This window comes from Hemitrygon akajei, chromosome 5, assembly GCF_048418815.1.
Source record: "Hemitrygon akajei chromosome 5, sHemAka1.3, whole genome shotgun sequence".
NCBI lineage: Eukaryota > Metazoa > Chordata > Chondrichthyes > Myliobatiformes > Dasyatidae > Hemitrygon > Hemitrygon akajei.
The window spans coordinates 81,991,010-82,010,888 of record NC_133128.1 but is presented as its reverse complement, the minus strand read 5'-3'; the positions used below and the strand labels follow the sequence as shown (position 1 = coordinate 82,010,888).

Here is a 19,879-nt window from a genome sequence, read left to right as displayed (position 1 = left end):
CTGCCGGCCACCCGAGGCCAACCAGTGATCCCTGGCACGAGGTAATCGCTGCGTTTAGGCGACTGATGACCTTGCGTGGGTTCAAGTTCAACAGTGGGCGTGACAGGGAATGAGGAAAGGTGCAGCTGACTCCTATCGTTTCCTTGAGGCCTGGTGGTTGGGGACCACTGAATTACACTGTGTAGTGCGGGGGAGCTACACGCATGCACACTGGGCAGAAAGAACGGAACTAAAACCCCGCAGCCCTGAAACAATCTCTCAACAGTACTTGTGTATTTATTTTTCATTTTTTTTCCGGGATCTACTGGGAAAGTCTCAAAGATCGACTAGTCGATCGCGATCGACGGGTTGACGACCACTACTATAAGACATAGGAGCAGAATTAGGCCATTCAGCCCATCGAGTCTGCTCCATCATTCCATCATGACTGATCCTGGATCCCACACAACCCCATACACCTGCCTTCTTGTCCTATCCTTTGACCGATAAGGAAACAATCATCTGCCACCTTAAATATACCCACGGACTTGGCTTCCACTGTAGTCTGTGACAGAGCATTCCACAGATTCACTACTCTCTGGCTAAAAAAAATGGTAAGCATATATATATTAAATAGATAAATTAATTAAGTTGACCATGAAACCAAAAGGCATAGGAGCAGAATTAGGCCATTCAGCCCACTGAGTCTGCTCTACCATTCCATCATGGCTGATCTCGGATCCCACTCAACCCCGTACACCTGCTTTCTTGCCTTAACCTTTGATGCCCTGACGGACCAGGAAACCATTAATTTTCACTTTAAGTATACCCATGGTCTTGTCTGTGGCAGCGCAGTCCACAGATTCACTACTCTCTGGCTAAAAAATATTCCTTCTTACCTCAGTTCTGAAAGATCACCCCTCAATTTTGAGGCTGTGTCCTCTAGTTCTGGATCCCCTCACCATAGGAAACATCCACTCCACACACCCTATCAAGTCCTTTCAACATTTGGTAGGTTTCAATGAGATCCCCACAGATACTTCTAAATTCCAGTGAGTACAGGCCCATAGCTGCTAAACGCTCTGGATATGTTAACCCCTTCATTCACAGAATCATCCTCGTGAACCTCCTCCGGACAACACGTCCTTTCTGACAAATGGGGCCCAAAACTGTTGACAATACTCCAAGTGCAGCCTGACCAGTGACTTATAAAGGCTCGGCATTACCTCCTTGTTTTTATATTCTACTCCCCTTGAAATAAATGCCAACATTGCATTTGCCTTCTTTACCACAGGCTCAACCTGTAAATTATCCTTCTGAGAGTCTTGCATGAGGACTCCTAAGTCCCCTTGCTCCTCTGATGTTTGAACCTTCTCCCCATTTAGATAATGGTCTGCACTATTGTTCCTTTTACCAAAATGCATTATCATACATTTCCCAACACTATATTCCATCTGCCACAGTTTTGCCCATTCTTCCAATTTGCCTAAGTCCTGCTGCAATTGCATTGCCTCCTCAGCACTACCTACCCCTCCACCTATCTTCATATCATTTGCAAACTTCACCACAAAGCCATCAATTCCTTTATCTAAATCACTGACAAACATTGTGAAAGTGGCAGTCCCAATACTGACCCCCGAGGAACACCACTAATCACTGGCAGCCACCCAGAAAGGGCCCCATTATTCTCACTTGCTGCCTCCTGCCTGTCAGCCATTCCTCTATCCATGCCAGTATCTTTCCTGTAACGCCATAGGATTTTATCTTTTTAAGGAGCCTCATGTTTGGCACCTTATCAAATGCCTTCTGAAAATCCAATAAGTGACAGTTACTGCCTCTCCTTTGTCCACCCTGCTTGTTACTTCCTTGAAGGAGTCCGACAGATTTGTCAGGCAAGATTTCCCTTTGGAGAAACAATGCTGACTTTGACTTATGTTATTAATAATTCCCAAGTACCCCAAAACCTCATCCTTAATTAATAGACTCCAGCACTTTCTCAACCACTGAGGTTAGGCTAACTGGCCTATAATTTCCTTTCTTTTGCATTCCTCCCTTCTTAAAAAGTGCAGTGACACTTGCAATCTTCCTGCCCTCCAGGACCAAGTCATTTTTGCCAGAATCAAGTCATTTTTGAAGGATCATGACCAATGCATCCGCTTCTCTTCAGCAACCTCCCTCAGGACTCTGGATGTAGTCCATCTGGTCCAGGTGACGTATCAACCTTATGACCTTGGAGTTTACCTGGCACTTTGTAATAGCAATGGCGCTCACTCCTGCTTCCTGACACTCACAGACCCCCGACACTCAGTGAAGACTGATGCAAAGTACCCATTAAATTCATCTGACATTTCTTTCAGTGGTTCAATATCAACTCTCACCTCCCTTTTATTATTTACATAACTGGAAAAACTTCTAGTACTTTGCCCAATATTTCATCTTTTCCTTTCTTACAGCTTTTTTAGTTGCCATTTGTTGGATTTTAAAAGCTTCTCAATCATCCAACTTCTCACTCACTTTTGCTACCTTATATGCCCTTTCCTTAGCTTTTATGCAGTCCTTAACTTCCCTTGTCAGCCACGGTTGCCTAGCCCTGCCATTTGAGAACTACTTTCTCTGTGGGACATACCTCTCCTGCATCTTGTGAACTATTCCCAGAAACTTCAGCCATCTCTGCTCTGCCACCATCCCTGCCAGTTTTCTCTTGCAATCCACTTGGTCAAACTCCTCTCTCATGCCTCTGTAATTCCCTTTATTCCATTACAATACTAATACATGTGACCTATGCTTCTCCCTCTCAAATTGCAGTATGAATTCCATCATATTATGATCACTGTCTCCTAAGGGTTCCTTTACATTAAGCTCCCTAAAACGAATTAGGTTATGACACAACACCAAAGCTAAGATAGCCTTTCCCTTAGTAGGCTCAAGCACAAACTGCTCTAAAAAGCCATCTTTTAGGCATTCAACAAATTCCCTCTCTTGCAATCCAACGCCAATGTGATTTTCCCAATCTCCTTGCATGTTGAAATCCCCATTACAATTTTGACATTACACTTACTACATGCCTTTTACAGCTCTCTTGCAATCTCAATTCTACTTCTTGGCTACTATTTGGAGGCCTGTATATATGATTCCCATAATGGATGTTTTACTCTTGCAGTTTCTTAACTCTACAAAGATTCAACATTCTCTGATCCTATGTCACCTCTTTCTAAAGATGCAATTCCATCTCCTACCAACAGAGCCACACCACCACCTATGCCTTCCTGCCTGTCTTTTTGATACAAAGATTATCCTTTAACGTTAAGCTCCCAACTATGACCTTCTTTCAGCCATGACTCACTGAAGCTCACAAGGTCATACTGACCAATTTCTAATTGTGCCGAGTTTGTCCACTTTATTCTGAATTCTATGCGCATTTCAAGGCATCACCTTTGGATTTGGATAAGGGTATAAAATCTAATGTCTCCAAATTTGTGGATCAGAATCAGGTTTAATATCGCCAGCATAGGTCATAAAATTTGTAAACTTTGCGGCAGCAGTACAATGCAATACATGATAAATAAACACAGAATGAATTACAGTAAGTATACATATGTATATTAAATAGTTAAGTTAAGATTAGTAGTGCAAAGACAGAAATAAAAAAATAGTGAGGTAGTGTTCATGGGTTTAATGTCCATTCAGAAATCGGATGGCAGTGGAGAAGAAGCTGTTCCTGAATCGTTGAGTGTGTGCCTTCAGGCTTCTGTACCTTCTCCTTACAAGGCCTTGGTGAGACTCCATGTAGAATTTTGCATGGAGTTTGAGGAATGCTGCCTGAAGCATGATGTTTCTTGTCATGGAGAGAGTGCAACAGAGGTTATTTGACTGATCTTTGGAATGGGAGGGCTGATGAATGAGAAGAGGTTGGGTAGTTAGGATTCTTCACTGGATTATAGGGGATATGGCATGCATATCATATGGCCAAACATTATGGTATAGGGAGAGTGGATGTCATAGAAATCCAGAAATTCTAATGGGACTAGACACAGGGAGGATGGTTCTGATGGCTGGGGAATCCAGAACCAGGAGCCAGGTGTTATGTTTTGTAACTCCAAAACATAGAGCTAATTAAAAGAAAAAAATCAGAGCAGAGACAGCTGATATACGTTCTTAGTTTTACTTTTAACAAGATGTGCACTTATGACATGGTGGCGTTATGATGTATGCCATTCATGTATTTTTATGTATAACCCAAAATGAATTATTTAAATGAACAAAGAATGACAAATCAAACAATATATTTACCATATTACTGAAACATTCAATACACAGCACTCATCCCTGCTTGGCTATAATCTCCAATTCAATATAGAATGCATCTCAACTTATATACGCACAGTATACTATATAACACAACTTCTATATAGACATCCTCAGCATTGTAAATTTTAAATTGTCCCATCTAGGCCTAAAGATTTAATTGCTGTGGAGGATTTCTTACTCATGGGATAATGTCTTTCCTGACAAAGGGGGGTCACCCTGCTTGGCAGGTGAGACTTGTGGCTGTGAAACAATCTCAGGTTCTGGGCCTGCTCCGTGGTGGTTGTGGGAGTTGACTGGGACTGCAGGAAGTGGTTCTGAGAGCTCCGGACACCCTTCTTCTTTACCAATTGACTCTGCTCTCCTCAACTGATCAACATGTCGTCTCCAGGTGATATCAGACACAATCTCCACTGTGTAGGAGAGTGGTCCAGTTCTGTCTTTAATCTTTCCAAGTACCCACTTTTGATCACCTCTGTAAGTCCCTCACCGGGACTGCTTGTTCAGGAGTGAAACGTCAAACCTCCTCGCTTGAGGAGCCTTCAATTTGTCCCAGCTGTTTGTCCTGCGTACTCCTCCTGAGATTGGGTTTGAGAAGATCCAAGCGTGTACACAAAGGATGATCCAGGAACAGCGTAGCTGGTGAGTTGTTGGTGGAGTGTGCCACAGTGCGATACGCAAGGAGAAAATTGCCAACCTTTTGATTCAGTGTTTTCTGTTGATGTTACTTGCAAGAGTGTTCTTTAGACTCTGGACAAACCTTTCCACCAAGCCATTTGGGTGGTAGGGTGCAGATGCAATATGTCTTATTCCGTTTATTTTCAAGAATGATTGAAATGGTTCTGCAATAAACTCTTGTCCATTGTCACTGACTAAGTGCTCTGGGACATCAGTCCTTGAGAAGAGGCTTCTCAAGATGTAAACAGTGTGTGAGAATGTATTGGAGGCAATTGGAAACACGTCTGGCCACTGTGTAGCTGCATCCACTACTACCAAGAAATTTGTGTCCATGAATGGTCCAGCAAAATCTACATGAATCCTCTGTCATGGCAATCCTGGTCTGGCCAAAGGGTTTTGGCCCTAAACATCGACTGTACTCTTTTCCATAGATGCTGCCTGGTCTGCTGAGTTCCTCCAGCATTTTGTGTGTGTTGCTTGGATTTCCAGCATTTGCAGATTTTCTCTTGTTTATGGCAATGGTGGTCATTCCCAGGGATGGAGAGGTGCTGCTCCTGATACCTTCTGTACACATTGGCATCCCAAACAGTGTGAGGCAAAGCTGTTCAACCTGCTGATCCAGCCAAAGCTTTCGTTTTGACCATGTAGCTCCTCCAACCATTTAGCGCTCAGCTCGGATGGTACAGCAACTCTCAGTCCCCGGATAAGGCAACACCCATCAGGGGCAAGTTCATCCTGGTGCAGGTAAAAATGGAGGAACTAGCATTTCTGTTTCACATTCCAGACATTTTGGGTGGCCATATAGGCTGGAGACAGTGTGGGGTCTTTTCTCGTTTCCTTTTGGATCATCTCTGCTGTAATAGGAAGACATTTGATTTGCATTGGTGAGAATGCATCAAGAGCAGTTGAAATGTTTTATACTCCAAACCAAACTCAAGGCCTCTCTGTCCATCTGTTCGTGACTTTTTTTCTGCAGCAGTAAGGAAATGTGATGCAAAGGCTATGGGGAGTTCACTTCCATCACTCATAACATGTGACATGACTGCACCTATTCCATAAGGCGAGGCGTCACAGGCAAGTTTCACTGGATGACGTGGATTATAATGTGTGAGTACAGGTTCCGATGTCACTATTTCCTTTGTCTTTTGGAAAGCCACCTCACGCTGCTTTGTCCATTGCCATTTATTCCCAATTTAAGTAATGAGTTCAAGGGCTGGAGCTCAGTAGTCAGGTTTGGCTGGAATCTGCAATAGTAATTGACAAATCCTAAAAAGGACGGCATCTGTGACACGTCCTTTGGCCTTGGAACATCCACCACAGCTTGGATTTTCTCAGCACACTTGTGTAATCCTTGTGGGGCAGTAAGTGATGCTTGAGTTAAAGAATTCACTGCTTATTGCTTTGTGCTGTGAGCCCATAATCTCATAATCTTTTTAACACAGAATTTGGAGATGTTCCTTACCAGTAACAATGATGTCATCCAGGTAACAGTAAGTGTCTGGGCAGCCTTGAAGCACCTCATCCATAGCTTTCTGCCAGAGGTCAGATGTACTCCAAAAATAAGCCTATTTTAGCAATAAAGCCCTTCTGTGTGTGTTTTTGGTGAGAAACACTTTGAAATCTTCTTCTGTTTGCATCTGTAAGTAGGTCTCAGATCAGTCCACTTTGCTGAAGAGTTTCCCGCCAGAAAGGTTTGCAAAGATATGTGGAATTACTGGAACAGTTGAGCCAGTGCTCAAATCCATGGGAATTAATTAATTTACCATTCACTTCTTGTGTAAGCCCCGTTGCTTGTCTTTTGTTAGTTTTCACATTGTAAATCTCAAGGCTACTCAGTCCTGTGTCACTCTCATCATTATCAGATTTTTTTTCTCAGCAATATTTTTATTGGTTTTTTAAATCAAGAAAGCATAGTACAAAGGAGGTTTGTGCAGTACACAACAAACGTACAATTCACACCTATAAAAGAGATGCACCTATAGTACAATCATGCTTTGGTTGCCTCCCTGCCCCGACCTACCCCTCCCAATTCCCATCTCCAAGCCATCATTGCATTAGCAAAAAGGGTTAAACAGAACCTTTATCCCCACAGAGCTGAATTGGTATAGAGAAAATGTATTTTCCTAACACATAAACTGTTGTATGTTTACGCGTCTGAGTTTGTAGAATTTTACCGGAGAATGCTGAAAGTCAGGGAGTTATGTGCAGAGGAAAGGAAGAAGCGATGAACCTTTAGTTTGGCTGGGAATTCTGAAAATATTCAAGAAAGGGCCCCCACACCTTTTGGAACTTTATGTCCGAATTGAGGATTGAATAGTGGATCTTCTCAAGGTGTAGACTGGACATGATGTCCCTGAGCCACTGAGTGTGGGTGGGCAGGGCAGCATCCCTCCACCTGAGCAAGACTGCGTACCTGGCCAAAAGAGAGGCAAAAGACAGTATGTGATGTTTGGTCGGACTTAGGTGCATGTCCCCCTCTCTGGGGGTGCCAAAAAGAACAATCAAATGGTTAGGTACCAGATTGTAATTAAGTATTTGGGATAGAGTTTGGAAAACATCTTTCCAGTATTTTTCCAAGCTAGGGCATGTCCAGTACATGTGAATCCGGGAAGCCTCGCCCCTTTTGCATTTGTCGCAGCAGGGATTAACATCTGGGTAAATGTGAGATAACATAGACATATGGGCCCTGTGTATGACCTTGAAATGTAACTGGCAGTGGCAGGCACATAAAGAGGCTGAGTTAACTAACTTGAGAACTGAATCTCATACATCGTCTGACAGTGAAAAATTTAAATCTTGCTCCCAGGCAGTTTTGATTTTGTCAAGGGGGGCTCGCCTCAGAACCGCCAGCTTGTCACAAATAGTAGATATTAGACCTTTGTGCAATGGATTCATGCAGAGATACATATCAACGACATTTGTGTCGGGTGCCTCAGGGAAGCTTGATAACAAAGGGCTGATAAAATGTCTAATTTGCAAATATCTGAAGAAATGATTGCTGGGTAAGTTAAACTTTACAGATAATTGTTCAAGTGACGCAAAGCAGTTGTCTATAAGAACAGAGCTTTGCAGGAATTGAGCTATGAATTTCTAAACAATGAGGCTTTAAGTACACTGTCTTGTTAAATCCAAGACTAAAATCAGTTTGAGAGAACTTATAGTAATTAACCCACTAGGCACTCGTGCAGTAGGTGAGATACTAGAATTGTTAGAAGTCATTTCTGAATGCCGCTGTTGCCCCTTGCAATCTAAGTGGTATGTGTTACAAGCACACCTTTGGGGTGAGTTGTATTTGCTGGCATACTGGTGTACACATTAAACATTCAGTGAATGCTTGGCAGTTGTACATAGAGTGGGCAGATGGTGACATTAACTAGTGTTTCCATGTTGAAGCCCTTTCTTTAACTTATGGAGCTGGACACACCATGAGCAAGTGGAGCTGATAGCCCCATTGTCCTGTGCCACTGCCTCCAGATTATTTATAGGTTCACAGTAGTTACAGCAAGGAGGGTGGCCTTGGCCCAGTGAGGCCATACCGGTTCTCTGCAAGAGTAATCTAGCTAATTCTGTTGACATCCTCTTACACAAAGGCATACAGATTCATTCCTTTCAAGTCCATATTATTCTCCTTTGGACTGCTTTACTTGAAGCTACCACTGATTCTGGTAGTTCATTTAAGGCTACGTCCACATTAGACCAGATAATTCGGAAAACACTGGTTTTGTGTAAAAACGAAAGGTGTCCACACCAAGCATTTTTGAAAATACCTCCATCCACATTGAAACAGGTATTTGGGCAAATCTCCTCCTACTTGGCATGCGCAGGATGCATCTACAGAAAACGAGCGTTTTGGTGTCGAATCTTGCTATGAAAGTGTACGTTTGTGCAGTTACAGACTAGAAAAACTTAAAAGGAAATTGCCAAGTGACGGACAGCTGTTGGCTCTCACGCAGGAGGACTTAAAACTAAAAAAAAATACTGGAGCGTATAGAGGTAACTGACAGGGAGTTCACGGACATTATGACCTGGCTGACAACGAACATTGAAAAACTGACTAACTTTGTTGCATTAATAAAACACTTTGTTAAATGTATAAAACATGCCTGCATCAGTGTTATCTTGTATTTCCATACAATGTTACATTAGGCTGTTACACATCTATTGTCAGAGAAGTACTTGAAATAGGTAAACCACCTTCATACGAGCAAGGACAGAAAACAGGGCAAAGTGAGTATACTTATTTATTCAGTAAGTTATGGGTCAAAGTATTTGGTGAGTACACTTCTAACTCTTCTGGCTTCAGCCTCATTGCCGTCTGTTCTGAAATCGTTAGGTTGTGTTGGGGGGTGCATCCAAGAAAACAATGAAATGCCGCGATGCCGCCAACATCTGTTCTGGCACGTCATGACAGTGTTTGTAGAAATCTCTGGTTACCCCATCCACACTACTCTGCCCAATCAGCATTTTCAAGTTTACACACTCTGGAGGGCGCTTTAGAAAAGCTCTGTTTTTTGGGGGGGGGGGGGGGGAAGCGCTGTTTCAGTGTGGACAGGGGGTCAAAATGAAGAGAAAAAGCTTCGGTTACAGATTTATCCAGTCTAGTGTGGACCTAGTGTAAGACTCCAACAGGGTACTTCATGTTGTTTCTCGGTCTTCAGCCAAACACTTTCACTCTATGTTCCTAGTTCTTAACTCCTTGACTAATGGCATTTATTTCTATCTGCTGTGTCTATGCCCTTAATGATCTTAAATGCTTCAATTTGATCAACACGCAGATTAGTGCTCTTTTTGAAACTGCAAAATGACTTTTTATCATTTTCTCTTCCCCATTTATTTTGTCTCCTCAGCATGCTCTTTGTATATGACCTACTTTATTGCATTTTCTGCAAGTTTCACATTTAAATCTGCATTGGCCTGGTGCATGTGGACCCCAGCCACAATGGTAACACTATTTATTTGGCCATGCAGGTTTCTGTTTAGATATTGCAATTTTGTTCACATTCACTGTCATTTCTGATTGCAACACATTTGTGTCTCTCCTGTTGTTTCCATTGATACAAGCAATTTCAAATGTTCTTTTAAATGTGTGTTGTGCTTTAGTTAGGAGCCATTTTTGATTGCTTCCTTGCAAGATTCCACAAACCAACCAATCTCTCAGTGCATCTTTAAACCTATCACTGAACTGACAATCTCTTCAATTCAGCCACATATGCTTTCCTTTTGAATCCACCTAAGAAACCTAAGGCATTCTGCAATCAACAATGGTTTTGTTTTTAAGTGTTCCTGCATTACTGTCACAATATCAGCAAAGTTCGTTTCAGCTGAGTTGAGCAGTCAATTTTCTAAACAAACTGTATGCTCTTCGACCTAGCATACTCAGCAAACCTGCTACTCACTTTTCTTTGGCTTTTCGTTTGCTGTAAAAAATGTAATTCGCTCAGTATACATCACCCCTTTGTGAAACCGAACGTGTATATCTTTCCAATGTAGCCAGCTGTTTCTGCCCTTTTTAAAATGTTTTTTTTGATTATTATCACCCTGTACTCACTTTTTATGAACCTGTGAATTTATCCATTTTCTGCCCTTTTTTTAACTCAACTGCACTTCAACAGGTTGGTAGCCATCTTGGGTTTGTGTTAAAACTTACTCATTGCCACTGTTATGTTTTGTAACTCCAAAACATAAACCAAATTCAAAGCAAAGCAAGGAGCCAGGATAACTCAAGTACATTCTTATTTTTACTTTTAGCAAGGTGTGCAATTATGACATGGTGGCATAACGACGTATGCTATTTACATACTTTTACATATAACACATAAGGAATTACCTAAACAAACAAAGAATGCTTAATCAAACAACCTATTTACAATATTACTCAAATGTTACTGAAACATTAAATATACAACAAGGAATTCCTTTTAGTATTGAGATCAGGAGAACTTCCTTCACTTAGAGGATGGAGAACCTGTTCAGTTCACTACAGAAGACAGTGGTGGCCACGTCATTAAAACTATTCAAGTAAGGGGCAGATTAGAGAATTTGGGGAGAAGGCAGGAACTGGGTATATTAGTGAATGCTCTGCCATGGAGTAGGGACAAAGTGCTGAATACCCCTATTTCTAATTTATGACCCAGCAGCAATAAAGGAACAACAATGCCCAGGTCAGGGTGTAATGTGGAGATGGTGTCTCCAGATGCACCTGCCACTTCTGGACGTTGGTTTTTGGAGATCCTGCTGAAGAGGCTTTGATGCATTGCATCCTAGACAAAGAATGGATTGTAGCCATGGAAAGCTGGAAGAGAGGGTGGGTGTTGTTGCAATGGAGGGAGGTCACTATAATTTTGTAGGAACACAGGAAGTCTACCTACACTTCTAAAGTTTGTCCATGGCATTTGTCTCTGCCTCAACACTGTAGACGCCCAGTCACTGTAACACTAAACTAGAATCTCTGAGCCTATTTCCACACTAAATGTTGTGTTCTGCCTTATTCAGGAACACTAGCTGGAGTGATTGACCTAGCTGTCGACTGGATGACAGACCTGAAGGAGGGGGTGTGCCTAGCTGGATTTTGGTTCAGTCACGAGCAGTGCTGTTGGACTTCCAACGAGACCACCTTTGAGGACAGAGACAAGTGCCCTCAGTGGAAGTCATGGTCAGAGCTTTTGGCCAACCGATCAGAAGTAAGAAATTGCAGAGTTCCATTTGGCACTTGGTCTTAGTAGACTGCAGAACATCATGTCATCACAGTTAAATAATTTGAATGGAGTTAACTCCAGTTAAACACACGATCTGATTAAAAATCACAAACTATAACTAAACATTTCCTGTTGGATTATGTATTTGTTCCAGTAGCACCTTCAAGCAAAGCTTCTAAGCAGAGCTTTCATCTGCGAAGAACATCCATGAGGCATTACTTGGTAAAATGTTGAATGACAATATTACCTCTTGGATCATTGATGAAAACCACAAAAATCAAAAAAGATTCCTGCTCAAAACTTATTTTTAAAGTTATTTTTCCCTAGGTTCTAAACTGCTATAAATATTCACCAAATGAGATTAAAAGCAAATAATCTTTTCCTGGGTCTCTGCCACTGTTTATTAGTAATGAGCCAGAAGATATGTGCAGTGGTTTATTATTTTCTCTCCTGTTGCACTGAGTCTACAGAACAGAGCTTTGCAGGAATTGAGCTATGAATTTCTAAACAATGAGGCTTTAAGTACACTGTACTGTCTTGTTAAATCCAACACAAAAATCAGTTTGAGAGAACTTATAGTAATTAACCCACTAGGCACTCATGCAATAGGTGAGATACTAGAATTGTTAGAAGTCATTTCTGAATGCCGCTGTTGCCCCTTGCAATCTAAGTGGTATGTGTTACAAGCACACCTTTGGGGCGAGTTGTATTTGCTGGCATACTGGTGCACACATTAAACATTCAGTGGATGCTTGGCAGTTGTACATAGAGTGGGCAGATGGTGACATTAACTAGTGTTTCCATGTTGAAGCCCTTTCTTTAACTTATGGAGCTGGACACACCATGAGCAAGTGGAGCTGACAGCCCCATTGTCCTGTGCCCCTGCCTCCAGATTACTTACAGGTTCACAGTAGTTACAGCAAGGAGGGTGGCCTTGGCCCAGTGAGGCCATACCGGTTCTCTGCAAGAGTAATCTAGCTAATCCTGTTGACATCCTCTTACACAAAGGCATACAGATTCATTCCTTTCAAGTCCATATTATTCTCCTTTGGACTGCTTTACTTGAAGCTACCACTGATTCTGGTAGTTCATTTAAGGCTCCAACAGGGTACTTCATGTTGCTTCTAGATTTTCAGCCAATCACTTTCACTCTATGTTGCTAGTTCTTAACTCCTTGACTAATGGCCATTTATTTCTATCTGCTGTGTCTATGCCCTGAATGATCTTAAATGCTTCAATTTGATCTCCTTATTCCAAGGAGAATAACTGAGGCTTCTCCATTCTGATGTTCATCATTACTAGAATCATTTTGGTGACTTTATTCTCCAATCTATTAGGATTGGCATCCAGAACCAGGCACAATTCTCTAGCTGTGGTTAAACCATTGTTTTATAAAGGATCATTGAGATTTCCTTACTCTTTATGACTCCATTTATACAGCCCAGATTTTTTAGCTGCTTTTCATCAAAACTATGCATCCCCAGAGTTCTTTAGTTTTGTAAATCCGTGCCCTCAGTTGCCTTACTTCCCATTCTTCCTTTCAAATTGTAACAATTTAGCTCATTAACTTTCTTCTGTTGTCTATTTTACCAGTCTCACTATATCTCCTTGATGCCTTTTCCTATCCTTCATACATCCCACTGTTTCCAAATTCAAAAGTTTTGGCCTAAGAAACTGAAGTTCAAGCCATTTGTATTTGTTAAGGAAAACAAAGTTCCTTGCATTCACTCTGCATTTCCCTTGAGCTGAGAAATGATCTGTTACTGCTCTTATTTGTTTCCCATTGTATAGCCACTTTTGTATTAGTGCCATGACAATATTTATTCCCTGGACTTCAGTCTTGATGACAAGCTTACTAGATGGCACTTTATCAAATATCTTTTGGAAGTCCATTGCATCAATTACATTTGCCTTATATTTGCTTTCCTAACGCTTCATCAAAACTTTCTATTGTTTATTGGAGATGATTTGTCTTTAATAAATCCAAGCTGGTCTTCACTAAGCAATTCATATTTTATGTTTGTTCTTATTAATTGCTACTGGAGGTTTCTCAACTACCAAGGTTAAATTGATTGGTCTGTAGTTACTAGGTTGTTCCCCACGCTCTATTTTTTTGAACAAGGATGTAACATTTGCAATTTTCCAGTCCTCAGGCACTGCTGAATTAATAGATGTTTGGAAAATTATGGACAGGGTCTCTGCAATTTCCTCCCTTAATTCCCTCAGCAGTCCAGGTTGCATCTCATCTGGACCAGGGGATTTATCCACATTAAGTGCAACTAGCCTTTCCAGTACTTCTTTATCCATTCTTATCCCATCCAGAATCTCAACTCCATCTGCCTTTGCTGAGACTACAGAGGTATTTCCTTCTCGTTAAAGACTGATTTACCCCCTTGGCTATACCACTTGCCTCCCTTTAATCTCTGGGTGGCCTCCGTCATTTTCCTGTTCAATAATTTTGGATTCCATGTTATGCCTGCAGAAAACTGTGTTTAATGGTCTCTTTGCCTCTCTTATTTCTTTTTTTATTTCTACCTTTTTAAGTTTCTGGAATTGGCCCAGAACTCCCTGGTGTTAGGAAGCAGCTGTCTGTCATATTGTTCCGTTTACCTGCTCTGGCAGTACCTTCAGACTACTCTAGATTTCAGCTACAGATCACAGGGAAAGTTGCTGAAGATTGACTGCTGATCCCAGGCTTCCACACGAAACAGATGCTTCCAGCATAATGTTGGGAGACAGCTTGACTGGGAGGAGCAGACCACCACACAGAATTGGAAGAGGGAGAAGGAGCAGCACAACTCCACAACACCAGTGGCATTGAGCGACAGCTGCCATGTAGTCCAGAGGATTAACCTATGAGGGGTGATTGATAAGTTTGTGGCCTAAGGTAGAGGGAGATGAGTTATACAGTTCTCCTTTTTGAGTGATTATGCAGGAAGTTTGAAGTTAATAACTCATCTCCTTCTACCTTAGGCCACAAACTTATCAATCAGCCCTGATGAGTTATTAACTTCAAACTTTCTGCATAATCACTCGAAGAGTTGAACTGCATGTGCATGTAACAAGAGCTGTATAACTCATCTCCTTCTACCTTAGGCCACGAACTTATCAATCACCCCTGCTGTGGACACTTCCTGGAGGTCCAAGATCCATATGCTCCACAACTGCTGGACTAAGTGTGTAAATGTAGGAGGGGACTATGTTGAAAAATAAATGTGCCAGGTTTTCTAAAATTGACTCCTTCTACCTTAGGCCACGAACTTATCAATCATCCCTCGTATAAAGATGAATGGAGGGTGGGAATTCATCCCCTGTTGCCTGGCGTAAAAGCATGTGACTTTCATGGCACTCTGCTTCCAAACTGTGTGTAGTATAGGCCTCTGTTAGTCTCGATGGACCATGGATTTGCACCTTGGAAAGTTTCCAGGGCACAAGCCTGGGCAAGGATTTTTTTTATGGAAGACCGGCAGTTGCCCAAGCTGCAAGTCTCCCTTCTCCATGCCACCAATGTTGTCCAAGGGAAGGGCATTAGAACCTGTGTACCATTCCCAGCAAAAGAACCAAATTAGAGTCCAGAGTCATAGAGCACTATAGCACAGAAACAGGTCTTTTGGCCCTTCTAGTCCTTTCTGATCCATTAGTCCCATCGACCTGCATCAAGACCATAGCACACCATACCCCTCTCATCCATGTACCTGTCCAAATTTTTCTTAAATTGTGAAATCGAACCCGCTTCGATCACTTGTGCTGACAGCTCGTTCCACACTCTCACATCACGGCCCTCTGAGTGAAGAAGTTTCCCCTCATGTTCCCCTTACACTTTTCACCTTTCACCCTTAACCCATCAACTCTGGTGTTAGTCCCACCCAACCTCAGTGGAAAAAGCCTGCTTGCATTTACCCTATCTATGCCCCTCATAATTTCGTATACCTCTATCAAATCTCCTCTCAATCTTCTACATTGTAAAGGATACAGTCCTAACCTATTCAACCTTTCCTTATAACTCAGGTCCTCCAAACCTGGCAACATGCTTGTACATTTTCTCTGCACTTTTTCAACCTTGTTTACATCTTTCCTGTAGGTAGGTGACCAAATAACATCCCATCTCCTGTACTCAGTGCATTGATTTATGAAGGCCAATATGCCAAAAGCTTTATTTACAAAATTATTTCCCTATCAAGGAATTATGGATCTGTATTCCCAGATCCCTCTGTTCTACTGCACTCCTCATTGCCCTACTGCTCACTGTGTAAAACTGTTCACCCGGTCGGTCCTCCCAAAGTGTAGCACCTTACACTCACCTGCATTAAATTCTCTCTGCCACTTTTCAGCCCATTTTTCCAGCTGGTCCAGATCCCGCTGCAAGCTTTGGTAGTGATCCTCTCCGTCCACTATATCCTCAATCTTGGTGTCATTCATACATTTGCTGATCCAGTTTACCATATTATCACCCAGATCATTAATGTAGATGAGAAACAACAACAGACCCAGCACTGATCCCTGCGGCACTCCACTAGTCACAGGTCTCCAGTCAGAGAGGCAATCCTCTACTACCACTCTCTGGCTTCTCCCACAAAGCCAATATCTAATACAATTTACTACCTCATCTTGAGGTGAATTTCAGAAGTGGAGGAAGATGCACAGCTGCCATCGTATGGTGCCACTGACAGAGGATTGAATTCTACCAGGGTTTCTTGGCAAGGGTTGGCATCTTGAACATTTGGCTACTTTAAGCCACCTTCCTTGCCATGACTGTGATTTTCAATTAAATGCTTGTAGCTGCCAGAGCACCTGACCAAGGATGATATCTAAAGCCCTGTCTATAAATGGCATTAGCACTTGATAGATGTCAGTGTCCATTGAACACCAACTGTTTGAGGTTAACTGCTCTATGATCCATGTATCATGTGACTCCATTGGGTTTCTTTTTCCCATCAGTTACTGTTTCCATGGGCATTTGTACCAATCACAGCTTCTGAATGGATTGTACTTTGTGCCGGAAGTGCCTCTCAGCACTAGTGATCTGGGTTCAATCCTGACCTCTGATGCCAGTGCATATTCTCCTTGTTATTGGCTTGGGTTTCCCCTGAATGCTTTGGTTTCTGTCCACGCCCCACAGATTTGCAGACTGGTACCTTAACTGCCCCTAACGGATAGAGGAATGGCAGAATTTGTGGGGAGTTAAAGGGAATGTGGGAGGAATAAAATGGGATTAGTAAAATGGGTGCTTGATGGGTGTCATGGACGCGGTAGATTGTAGGAATTATTTCTCGTCTGTGAGCGTCTATAACATTAAAATTAATCTCTGTGGTGTGTGTTCTTTCCCCAGGGTGCCAGTGCGTACATTCTGAACTACCTCTTATACATATTGTGGGCTTTGACTTTCGCTTTCCTGGGAGTCTCACTGGTCAAGGTGTTTGCTCCCTATGCTTGTGGCTCTGGAATTCCCGAGGTAAGTGCCAATCAAAGGAGGTTAAAGCTATTTGATGTCCAGAAGCCTTTACAGGTAGTTATCTCCAAATTCTTCAATCTGAAATGAAAACTCCACAGGACGCTCTCACACTTTGTCTTTCTCCTTTGATTTTGTAGAGCAAGTTGCCCTTAAATTATATCCTTAATGTAATGCAAACCCACCCCAAGCTCTTCACAGGAAAGAGACAAAAGGTTGCCACTGAGCCTCATAAAATCATAAGATATAGGAACAGAATTGAGCCATTCAGCCCATTGAGTCTGTTTCACCATTTCATCATGGCTGTTCCATTTTTCCTCTCAGCCCCAGTCACCAGCCTTTTTCCCGTATCAATCAAGGATCTATCAACCTTTGTAAGAATAGGGCAGGTACGTGCTCAACGAGCCAGGTTTCATGCAGAGTCTCAAAGGAGGAACAAATGCAACGGGAGAAAGAGAGCACGGGGGAGGGAGAGAGCATGCCTTGGGGAGAAAAGGAGAAGAACGTGACAGGGAGAAGGAGTGGGAGCACCAGGGAGAGGGGAGAGTGCATTAGACAGGAGGTAGAGATAATATGTTGAGGAGGGAGGAGGGAGGAGGGAGGGAATTCCTGATATTGCTTGGGGCACAGCCATTAATTGTGAGCTGAGATATGTGAGGGACTCAGAAGGAAACCAAAACTGGTTTTGAAGACAAAACTATCAAAGTATTAGCAAATCATAGATACATTAATACAATGTGACATTCCACTGCTGTGATTTTTAATTGAGTCGGAATAGTTTTATAAGTTGATGAAGTTATTACTTTAGAAAATATCCTTTTGGTTTGATCTATGCCTGTGCTCATATCATAAACGATCTTTCATTTGACTTGAATTTTATTTTTCCAGATTAAAACCATCCTCAGTGGCTTCATTATCAGGGGCTATCTGGGCAAGTGGACTCTCCTGATTAAAACGGTGACCCTGGTGTTGGCCGTATCCTCTGGCCTCAGCCTAGGAAAGGAAGGACCTCTGGTGCACGTGGCCTGTTGTTGTGGCAACCTTTTCTGCTGCTTGTTTTCAAAATACAGTAAGAATGAAGGGAAGAGGAGAGAGGTAAGTGATAATACAGTCGAGTTGCTTATAAATAAATGATGGAGGGTCACTTTGGTGGGGACTGGAGATTTCATTTCTCAATATCGATATAGATGAAATTCCAAACTCCTGTCTTTATTCAGGGCATGCCTCCTTCCCCTTTAGCAGTCCCTCGAGATTGAGGATACCTCACTTCCACTCTGGTTTTGTGGCTTCTGCAGCCGATGTGGGAGGTATGGACTCTTCAACAGCTGGAGCATGAGGTGGGAGAAGTCATTTGTGAGGTGATGCAGGAATTTCACGTGGAAGGACTTGAGGTTCTCAACCCTGTCTTCATCTTCTGTCCTCCTGGTGATCTCTCCCCTGGCAGTCCATGGAATAGAGTGTCTGTTTTGGAGTCCCTATCCACTGTAGCTGACTGGATCTCGGAAATGGAGAAGACATTGATGTTGGTTCACGTGTCCTATTAGTGAATATGGAGAATGTTGATGTAGTAGTCCAGGTCTCAGAAGTATAATGGAGGACAGAGATCACTGTTGCATAGTAGACCATGGTTTTGTTCCAAGTCTGAGCTGTTGACCATCAAACACCATTTACCTCAACTAACCATAGGGTGTGTAGGAGCTTTGATGGTGGATATCATCCTGAGTAAAAAAATCAGTTCTGTTTTTACTGACATCCTGGAGTAAATTTTGTCCATGTTGGCAAATACATTTTTAATATGATAACTGCACCTGCACAGTATTGTAATGAATGGTATGGATAAGAAAGAACAATTACTAAAAGTGATCAGAGAGGAAACTAGTCCTGCAGTTCGTAGGAACAAACTTATGTACATATACCAGACTTTTGAATTGAATAGTATTATGGGAGCTCATTCATTGTGTATGGTGTCCATAATTTGGGTATTTGTAACCTGGAGATGCCTGCTTTCACTGAGAGCTGCCTCCAAAGATATGAGAAGTGGTTCATGTTTACAAAGGTCTTTCCACTAAACTGTGTTGTCGGTGGGTAGTGTGGTCCAGTGAGGGAGGTGTTGACGGTTGGGGGTCAGATGGAGGACCTTAGTCTTGCTAATTGTTAAGTGTAAAGCTCGTCCTCTCATATGCTTCAGTGATGATGTTGATTTTGTGTTGGTGTGCAGCCTCTGGGCATGTGCACACGGCAGATTAACCATTGAGTCGTGTGTGTGCCCCGGCGTGAAGGTTGTACAGATTCCTGTTAAATCTGAAGACTGGCTCCCCTACTGAAGGTATTATCTGTTCACTGTGACAGTGCAAGCTTGCAGGCAGTAAGTAACCAGAGCATTTGTCCACCCTGCAGGTGCTGTCGGCTGCAGCTGCTGCAGGGGTCTCTGTTGCCTTTGGTGCCCCCATCGGAGGTGTGCTTTTCAGTCTGGAAGAGGTAATGTTCCTGCTCAAACTGTCTCCCCAGTCCCAATTCTTATGAAATGTTGTTTCATCAGTATTTCCCAATGAACTTTCTCAACCAATGCCAGGTAAGCTCATAGAGAGTTGACTGAGTGGTGACACAGCCACTGGCACAGATGGTGAGGGGTTCAAGCCTTATTCACCTCCATCCATTGGAGCCGGGTCTTCCTGCTTTCTGTTTGAGCCGTTATGCTCTCTTCCCTGCATTATCTGGCTAAGTTTCTATTGGATTGGGCACTTTCCTCGCAGGTTTCTTGGGAGTTCAATGC

At 42.5% G+C, this 19,879-nt stretch overlaps 1 protein-coding gene across 4 annotated transcripts in view; it reads left to right on the top strand.

The window, feature by feature from the left end:
• The window catches only part of LOC140727915 (H(+)/Cl(-) exchange transporter 4), a 108,643-nt gene that overhangs the window by 63,991 nt on the left and 24,773 nt on the right, over nucleotides 1-19,879 (top strand). For all 4 annotated transcript variants that reach the window (XM_073045884.1, XM_073045885.1, XM_073045886.1 and 1 more), the window contains exons 4-7: nucleotides 11,455-11,642; nucleotides 16,987-17,109; nucleotides 17,995-18,201; nucleotides 19,504-19,584. In XM_073045884.1, the coding sequence (XP_072901985.1) occupies nucleotides 11,455-11,642; nucleotides 16,987-17,109; nucleotides 17,995-18,201; nucleotides 19,504-19,584 (599 nt within the window). The remainder of the gene's footprint in view (nucleotides 1-11,454; nucleotides 11,643-16,986; nucleotides 17,110-17,994; nucleotides 18,202-19,503; nucleotides 19,585-19,879) is intronic.